The sequence below is a fragment of the Sinocyclocheilus rhinocerous genome, unplaced genomic scaffold, assembly GCF_001515625.1.
Source record: "Sinocyclocheilus rhinocerous isolate Xijiao unplaced genomic scaffold, SAMN03320098_v1.1 scaffold714, whole genome shotgun sequence".
NCBI lineage: Eukaryota > Metazoa > Chordata > Actinopteri > Cypriniformes > Cyprinidae > Sinocyclocheilus > Sinocyclocheilus rhinocerous.
This window is the reverse complement of record NW_015646165.1, coordinates 1,039,372-1,049,394: the sequence shown is the minus strand read 5'-3', so window position 1 is coordinate 1,049,394 and position 10,023 is coordinate 1,039,372. Positions and strand designations below refer to the sequence as shown.

At 35.0% G+C, this 10,023-nt stretch overlaps 1 protein-coding gene across 3 annotated transcripts in view; it reads right to left on the bottom strand.

The window, feature by feature from the left end:
- Positions 1-8,506, bottom strand: part of LOC107707022 (F-box only protein 25-like) — a 14,202-nt gene extending 5,696 nt beyond the window's left edge. The window contains exons 1-9 of one of the 3 annotated variants that reach the window (XM_016510892.1): positions 8,259-8,506; positions 7,279-7,429; positions 6,390-6,490; positions 5,310-5,359; positions 5,051-5,143; positions 4,844-4,937; positions 4,533-4,717; positions 3,140-3,322; positions 2,671-2,814 (exon numbers count right to left, since the gene is read on the bottom strand). In XM_016510892.1, the coding sequence (XP_016366378.1) occupies positions 2,671-2,814; positions 3,140-3,322; positions 4,533-4,717; positions 4,844-4,937; positions 5,051-5,143; positions 5,310-5,359; positions 6,390-6,490; positions 7,279-7,406 (978 nt within the window). In that variant the 5' untranslated portion in view covers positions 7,407-7,429; positions 8,259-8,506. Of the gene's footprint in view, positions 1-2,670; positions 2,815-3,139; positions 3,323-4,532; positions 4,718-4,843; positions 4,938-5,050; positions 5,144-5,309; positions 5,360-6,389; positions 6,491-7,278; positions 7,430-8,188 lie in introns of all 3 variants that reach the window. The other 2 variants (XM_016510894.1, XM_016510893.1) reach the window with 2 other exon arrangements.
- Between the last annotated feature and the right edge of the window lie 1,517 nt (positions 8,507-10,023).

Genomic DNA, 10,023 nt, shown 5'->3' with positions numbered 1-10,023 from the left:
TTATCCCCTTTTTGAACTTTTGCCATCTGGCCAGCAGTACAGAGCCGCAAATACCAGGACAGCCAGGCACAAGAACAGTTTCTTCCCCCAGGCAATCTACCGCATGAACAGTTAAATGTTCCCCACGTTATGCAATAAAAATGTGCAATAACCTTATATTTATTTGTTACCACCTCCATCTTAGTACATCCCTGCATCTCATTCTATTCTGTTCCATTCTATTATCTATAGCAAAACTGTACATACAATTTATTTATTATTATTATTTTTTTCAATATTTGTCTATTTATATTTACATATGTGTGTTCTCTTGCAGCGTCTCATTCATGAAACGACTTTCTAAAAACACTGCGCTCAAGTTAAAATAAGTTCACTCCCATCTTCTTGCATGTTTTACCTATTCCACTGCCCGCGTTGCATCTTTGTCAACACAAAAGCGCATTCTGTGTGAATAGGCTTAGCCTATATTTATGGTCCTTCACAGAGAGCGTCACACGTGAGCGGTTAATCACGTGCGCCGACATGAGGTTGGATCGTTCTTTTCTCTTTACTGTTATCACCGGCATATTGTCAAAGTGTCTAATTCTAACATCTCGCGATTCCTCGATTTCTAAAAAATAAAATCGTGGCAAAACAATAAATTCGAATTAATTGATAAAATCGGGGAAATCGCCCAACCCTACGCTACGCCTACATCATCCGCCATAATGAATGCGCATACAACAGTTAGCGGAAGCTAGAGATTACGGTTTATAAAGTTTTAAATATAGATATTTTTCTTACACAAACGCATCGATTTGTTTCAGGAGGCCTTTATTCACCCCCCAGAGCCGTGTGAGGCACTTTTTATGACGGATGGATGCACTTTATTGGACTTCTTTTAGACTACTGAAAAATAACATCCATTCACTTGCATTATAAAGCTTGGAAGAGCCAGGACGTTTTTTAATATAACTCCGAATGGATTTGTCTGAAAGAAGAAAGTCATACACACCTAGGATGGCTTGAGGGTGAGTGAATCATGGGCTAATTTTCATTTTTAGGTGAACTATCCCTTTAAGTCACTTAAAATTAACTTCTTGTTTATTGAACTGTTCATCAAATCAATATCACATTTGCAATCGTGCTGATATTTGGAGAAAAAACGTCACTCTTCGTGTGATATTAACTATATCAGATGATATAAATATAAAAGACATAAAAGTTATACATGGGCATTTTTGCCCCCTTATCTTGAATTTTGGGGGAAATGTAAATGTATTTTAATAGACTAAAGCCCCGTTCACACCAAGAACGATAACTATAAAGATAACAATATTAGCATCCACACCAGCGAACGATATCGTCTGTTTATTCCAAGCGCACATGCGTCTGCCGCTTTAAATTCTTGAGCTCGTTACAGCAGGATGGATTCTGATTGGCTGTCAGTGTTTTATCGTTCATCAGCTGGAAAAAAAAATTGTTTTGAAAGTGATCACAACAATATCGTTCCTCTGTATCGTTTTCGTTATAGTTGTGGTGTGAACTATGCTATTCTTTAATATTGAGAATGATTTTTAGAACTATATCTTTATCGTTATCTTTATAGTTATCGTGCTTGGTGTGAACGGGCCTTTTATCTCGCAGTGAAAGCATGGACTCTAAATGTGGTCTAACCTACATCACGTAGTGTATGCCTGCACTCTCTGGGTGTGTTTTTGCTTGGTTTTTGCAATATAATATTATAGTTATATTATAATGATAGTGTCAAATCGCATATAGTTTTAACAAAAATTACGATAGTATTGTATATGATATATATCGCACACCCCTACCCGAAACAGTTGAAATTAAACTTTTTCCAAGTGAAATTAGGTATGTTTGTTATAACTATAACTTCTGTCATCATTTATGTGAATGAATTTTCATTTTTAGGTGAACTATTCCTTTTAAAACACTACTGTTCAACAATGTGGGATCAGCAAAAATACTTTCTTTAATAAATTAATACTTTTTTCAACAAAAATGCATTAAATTGATCAAGTGACAGTAAAGACATTTATAATGTTACAAAAGATTACTGTTTCAAATAAAATATATATTTTAAAACTTTCTATTCGTCAAAGAACCGTTTCACGGTTTAAATAAAACTACTAAGCAGGGCTACTGTTTTCAACATTGATAATGTTTCTTAAACAGCAAATCAGCATATCAGAATGATTTCTGAAGGATCATGTGACACTGAAAAATAGAGTAATGTTGCTGTTGAAAATATATTAAAACAATTGCTCAATATTACTTTGTGGGCCTTTGTGAGCTTAGGAGATTTAAAAAAAAATATTTACCAAATCTTACTGACCTCAAACATTTTAACGGAGGAGTATATGCTAATACTGGTCGCCTATTAAGATCATTGGAACAAACTGATGCTTGTCTATCGATAATTGTGTCTATAATGAGTTCCTAACCACAAACTGCAATTATAGAAGATCTTTCCACACAAACAAAAAAAAACAGCATGTAAGGGTAGTTTGTTTAGGAGCAATCAAGTGTGGCACATACTGTACTGGGCTTCAACATTAGAAACGTTTGAGAAAAGCACTTAAATCGAAATAGTAACAAAATCCTGAGGGATGTTGTACTGTTTATTCACAGACTAGCATGTTTGACATTTAAAAAGGGATTTCTTACATTCCAGAAGAGGATGCTACAGTGCCTGCAGAACTGCAGAGTGTCTCCGTACTGTTCTTTCACAGGGTAGTATTTCTGAAGTGTGAAAAACATCAGCTTCCAGTCCACATGGCCCTTCTCTGACAGAATCAAGTGCCTGCAGAACTGAACACACACAAACAGAGAGCTCTGTGAGGAACAGAGGCCTCTCTCACACGCTTGTGTACATGACTGCCATCTTGTGGCCAAATTAAGTGACTGACCCAACTTTCAGCAATTTTGAATCTCCAAAAAGACTCACATTAAAGAATCTCAGATAAAACCTCATTCACAAGTGCTTAAAACGAACAATATTATCTGGGCAATTCTTTAATTAGGAGCACCTTTGACTACTTAAAATCTTGAAAAGAATGAAATATTGATATAGTATGTGTGAATTTGTGTGTGATGGTAATGACGTTTATGACTGACTTAAATTCTTATTCCTCACCTGTTTCTCGGCGAAATGAAACTGGCACAGTTTCTTCCACAGTTGCTGGTCCTCACTGAGCATGTGCAGTGTTGGTGTGGTTTGTCCCAGACTGATGATGTCACAGGCATCACTAAACTTGAACAGGATGTTGTTTTGCATGTGCAAAGGAAGGTCGCTCAGTGTCATGCCATTTGAAACTTGCTGCAACAAGACATATTTAGCATTATATAAATATAGAGAGAAGATTGTTGGCTACTACAATCACAAGAAATACAAGACTCAACAGCTGTCTTTGGTCCTAAAAGTTAATCAGACAGCAGAGCTGATTCATTTGTTAGATAAGCACAGCATCTCGAGAACAGCTTAAAGACTTTTAGTTCTTACTGTCACATACGGAAGCCTATGGAGACCACTGATTATTCTTTTTCTGCATTTTTATGATATTTAGTAATATGGCTTTAATATTAAAATGCATATTTTTAAATATATTTATTTGTATTCATTATTTATTATTATTTGTATTTATTTATTATTTAGTAATGCTTAAGTATTAATTAGATTATTGATTTATTCATTTAAGGTTATTATTTACTATTTTTTATTAATTATATATTATGTAATAACATTTCATTATTTATATAATAAATGTATACTGTAATAGGGCTGGGTTTATTGAGTTTGTACAATGTATCAATATATTCTTTATAAGCAATATTGTATGAGGCAATACAGATTATATAGATATACAGTAGTTTGATACGAGTGCATCTGAAGCTGCTGCACGGGAAAGCACATAATCCAATTTGTCCTAAACATCAGACATGCTTTATATTAAGAACTTTTTAAAAAACTTGTAAGATATAGTTAACACGTATAGTTTAAAGTGGTTGTAAAGTGATTTTAACCCCTTTTTTGCTCATGATAGCCCATAGTCTACATGGTTACGTTCACTATATTTGTTTTCATGGCCTTTAATATAAAAATCGTTTCATTGGACAACATTGGGAAGTAAGTAAGTAAATAAATAAATACAAATTAAATAATTTTTTTTTTTTTTTAATCCAAATACAAAAATGTATAAAATACCGAAATATATGCCGTATATCGCAATTCAGCCAAAAAATACTGAGATATGATTGTTTTTGCCATATCGCCCAGCCCTCCTATACTGTAACAAATTTAACATAAAAATTAAAAATGCTACGATATACAATAATAATATAATCATATTATTTAATAATCATCCCACTACTCACAACTAGATGTGGGCTGACTGACCTGTGCATTTATACAAATAATTTTTTTTTTTTTTTTTTGGTGCTTTAAAGGGGGTTAGACAACTCTTTCAATAAACCCACTGACCAACTGATTTTTGCTTATGCTTAACCCATAAGACTGTGAAAAAGACTACCTTTGGAATTTGCAAATTGTTGAGCTGCTGTTGCCAGTTTAAGATGGTTTCTAAACGGCAGACCCAAATGTTGATGTTGCCAATCAGCACACACTTCCCAACTTCTCGGATGAGGATGCAGAGAGTGGAGCTTAGATCATTCAGCAACGCCTTGATCAGACGTGGGTTATGATGGTCATCCAGAACTGTACGATTAAAAAAAAAAAAAATATATGCATATATATATTTGTATATGCACATATATTGGGACAATATGTCTTCCGCATTTTCTATGTAACTGGATAAAGTCAGAGAAAAAGAAGTCAGCTCACCTTTTCTCACAATCTTCTCCAGGACATTGAAATAGTTTTTCTGAGCAGCTCCACTCAAAGACGTCAGCTGGGACTTGGCAATCAACTGCAGAAGCTAAGAGAAGTAAACAGAGTGGATAAAGTGAGCGAGGATACAGAAGCCGAGCAAGTAAATCAAATGGAGAGAGGTATTCTAGCAATTGTTCAGCAGAGAACAGAACATCTTACTTTGATCACATAGTTGAATCGCCGCACATCCTGAATGGCGCTGGAAAAATCCAGACGATTGAAGGCCTCGCCAAGCGTACAGTACCCATGCCTCTGCAACAACAAACACACGGTTCGCATTTGACAAAGGTTAGAAAAGACTACCGATGGGAGAACTGTGAAATATAAACAATGACATCAAATATTCTATGACTCATGTTGTTTGTTTGCTACTCTTTGAGTCATGTACATGTCGACGCTATGACATAATTTGTCTCACCTCTCGCGTACTCTCCTTCTGAACGTAGATCCACCTCTCCTGGAAAAAAACTGAGAAAAAGAATAAGATATATTTCATCTATATACTATATTATATACATTATATAAATTCTGTCACTATTTACTCACCCACATGATGTTCCAAACTTGTATGGCATTCTCTCTTCTGTGGAACATAAAAGAAGATATTTTGAAAAATGGTGGTAACCAAACCATTTCCGTTCCCACTGACTTCCATTTTATGGGCAAAAATTATAATAGAAAACAATGGGAACTGAACCTGTTTGGTTACCAAATTTCCTTCAAAATATGTTCTTTTGTGTTCCACAGAAGAAAGAAATGCATAGAGGTTTGGAACAACTTGAGGATGAGTAAAATAATTTCCAACTGCTTAGGTTTATATGTGCATTTATATGTGATTGGCTAAGATGTTAAAAAAGACAGTAAATTAGTAATCATTACACAGTTCTCTAGAAAACTTGATTCTAATTGGTCAATTGTAGCATTCTATGGTCATATATTTTTGTACAATGACTGCTAAACTGTATAATGGCCTATTGTCCAAAGAAACTCTAGTTTACGTTTCTATATGAGATTATTGTTGTGATAATTAAGTGTGATGTAAGCAAGCATAATGTAAAAATACTTAATAATGAGTAATTATTGCACACCTCTGGGAAAAAAACAATTGTGTAATGACCACTACACTGTATAATGGCCCAAAAAAAAAATAAAAATAAAAATAAATAAATCTCACTATTAAAATTGAGATCATTGCTGTGCTGCTTTGAAACAATCTGTTTTTTTTATAACGCACTCCATAATTAAATCTGACTACACTTGTCATTTGGCATGATGTAAAAAAAAAAAAAACATATTAAATGATTAATAATTTCACAGTTCTAATGAAAAAATTATTCGGAATGGCCAACTGTAGCATTCTGTGGTCTTGTATTTTTATAAAATGACCGCTAAACAACATAACTGCCCGTTGTCCCAAAAAACTCTAATTTACCGTGAAATTTGAGATCATTGTTGTGATAATAAAGTGTGATGTAATAAAATATTGTAGATTTTTTACACTGTGACTTAGTGTTGTTGTTGAAGAAGTCCTTTTTTCTCTTCTTGGCAGCTACTTCACAGACATCTCCCACGTAGATGTTCTCCTTGTCATTGTCCAATCTGGAGAGTTAATAAGTTAAAGTTAACTATGACTATACCAAAATACGCTTTTTAGACATTACATTTCCATTTAAGAATCCTATTCAGAGCGACCTACAAAAAGTACATGATCATGTGATAAACAGATTGCAAGCATACAATTTAGACTTATCTTCTAGGAGCACTAACTTGTACACATAACTTGACACATAATGCAATAAAACATCAAACCAATGCAAGGTATTTTTAATTATTAATCCAAGTATTGCCAAATGAGTTCTGAAGATCTGAAGATGTTTTAGTTTACACAGGTGAGTCTGCGGTCTATTGTCTAGTGAAATTCAACACCGAAATCACATGTGATGCAGGAGTACACTAAAACTATCCAAACACCTACTTGCGTCCTCACACAGCCAGATGGTTTCAAATGTTCACGTTTCCTCGTAGTCTGTCTGATCGACCTCAGATCTGTTGTTTCCATGACAGCATGGTCAGACTAAGGTGTTTTTAGCTCAGTCAGTGTATCGTTGTCTGAATATATAAAAAAAACAGTTCATGGCTGTCTATTCTATGCTATTCCAGGCAATGACCACAGACGGTGAAAATAACAAACAGCAGTTCTAAACACGGATACCTGACTTCCCACATGCCGCATACACACTTCCATTTTAGTCTGTTCCTCAATGCTTTTCTGAGGTGGTGTAGCTTTGTGGTTAAAGATCGGAGGTGGTAACTGAAAGGTTGTAGGTTAGGTTATCACCCTAGAACTATCACTACATTACGCTGACATAATTCAAAGCATTTCTTACTCTTCCAAGGTAAGTTCATTGATATTGTCTCCCAGTTTGTGGTTCAAATATTCAAAGCGTTTCCAGCCGTCCTCAGTTTTGATCCAGCTCCAGCCTGGTGATCTCCAATCTTGGCCCAAGAACGGCATGTTCTTCCACCTGCTCCAGAGATCTGAATACAAGAGACTCTTATCTCAAACCATTATAACACAGCAAAGGCTTGTCACATATGTGACCCTGGACCACAAAACCAGTCATAAGGGTCAATTTTTTTTAAATTGAGATTTATACACCATCTCAAAGCTGAATAAATAAGCTTTCCATTGATGTATGGTTTGTAAGGATCGGACAATATTTGGCCGAGATACAACTATTTGAAAATCTGGAATCTGAGGGTGCAAAAAATTCCAAATATAGAGAAAACCACCTTTAAAGTTGTCCAACTGAAGATCTTAGCTATGCATATTACTAATCAAAAATTAAGTTTTGATATATTTACAGTAGGAAATTTACAAAATATTTTTATGGAACATGATCTTTACTTAATGTCCTAATGATTTTTGGCATAAAAGAAAAATCAATAATTTTGACCCATACAATGTATTTTTGGCTATTGCTACAGATATACCCCAGCGACTTAAGACTAGTTTTGTGCTCCACATATCACATGATCAAACAATATCATCATGATCTGATCAGACAACACATAATAAGTCATTCAAGGCTTTAAACGCCTTATTTCACAATCTTTATGTAAAACATTATCTTTGTAAAAACAAAAATTACGCATTTTGATGTTAATTTGTAAATTGAAGATAAGCTCTTGCTTCTTGAACAACTACTGCCAATAAATTTGCTCAAATTCAAAGCCTGCCAAGAGCCTTATCTTTTTAAACATCGACAAAACACTAAAGACAGCTCAAATCTCTACCTCTATTGTTGTTTTACTTGCAAAGTCGTGTATTTGTATTGATAACGGACGTATATTTAACTTTACTTACAGCGAGTCCTTTGTTATGGTGATAATTTTCTGCTTTTCTTTGAATATTGACGGAAGTAAACAGTCAGAAAAGCGGACTGTAAGCAACGCCTCCCGCCGTTTGTGATTGGCCGTCGGGTTTGTATTTATTTTGTTGCTACCCAAAATTCCTCAGCTGATTGGCTCTCGGTCCTGTCGATCACTCACCGCATTTATCCCGAGCTCTCCGTCTCTGCAGCTTCTTACACGTGACACGGACGCTGCACATGTTGTCATGTTTTGATTTCGTAATGGGGGAAGGGAAATGGAGAGAATGAACGATGGAATAAACTAACCAAGCATATTGGATCATGCTGCATCACAAAGTAAACATTTCACTGCTTGGTTTTGGATATAAGGAATAAATAGGCTTATATGCAATCCCCTCAGCCAGCTGTGAGTACAGAGCCTTGTGAGATAAAAACCAAATTATTAAAACAAACAAATAAAGACAATGAACAGCAGCTAGAAGATTCTTAATTTTAATGGAAGTGAATGGTTACTGTCAACTGTTTGGTTACCAACATTCTTCAAAAATCATCTTTTGTGTTCAACAGAAGAAAGAAACTCATAAGTTTGGAACAAGTGGAGAGTAAGTAAATGATACATTTTAATTTTTGCGATTTTTAATTTTAATTTTAATTAACTATCCAACAAATTAGCCCATGATTTACTCATCCTCAAGCCATAGGTGTATATGACTTTCTTCTTTCAGATGAATCCAACTGGAGTTATATTAAAAATTTATTAAAAATCTGGATATGTTTATTACAAAAACACATTGATTCACTACAGGAGGCCTTTATTCACCCCCGGAGCCGTGTTAGGCACTTTTTATTATGGATGGATGCACTTTATTGGACTTCTTTTGGGCTGTTGAACAGAAACAACTGCCCACTGCCATTATAACGCTTGGAAGAGCCAGTATAATTTTTAATATAACTGCGATTGGATTCATCTGAAAGAAGAAAGTCATACATAGAATGGCTTGAGGGTGAGTAAATCATGGGCTAATTTTCATTTTTGGGTGAACTATCCTTTTAAAGCCATTACTGATATGTAGGCCTTGTGACAATTTCCAGTATGTGACATCTGACTCATATTTGTGTCACGTAAAACCCCACCTAGATGAAAGTCTAAAATGAGCTGCAGGGTATTACAAGTCTTGCCATTAGTAAAGAACAACCAGTGAGACACAAAAACCATGCTAAAAGTTACATGCATGCTGTGAACATAAATACAAGCATTTGTGTACATAGCAGGTAACTTATATGTGTGTTTATTGCCAATAATGTGCCAGTAAGGCTTCTTGACTCCTGAATCATTTTGTACTGTAAAGAATGGACATCAGCATCAAATTGTTTCTTACTTCATAGTTATCATAAACAATGGCGGTTCGACATTGAATTACACCCTGGCCGAGACCCCCTTCTCCCTCTTCTTCTTTTCTTTTTTTTCTAAATTGGGCACCTGATGGCTTTGACCTTTTCCTGTCCATCTCTGTTTATTTGGCACTCGACAATCATGCCCCCAACACTGTCACTCACGACCAGAAGTCAAGACTAAACCAATTCACCTTGGTGACCACATAATCGTTTTGTATTACCTATTTTTATTAGCCATTTCACACAATTCAGAAAAACAAAAATGTGCAGGAACTATAGGCCTGTATTTATAATATTATGAATGAAATGTGCGTTATTTGGAAGAAAGTCGAGGTGTGACTGACTTTAGCCCACTAATTCCAT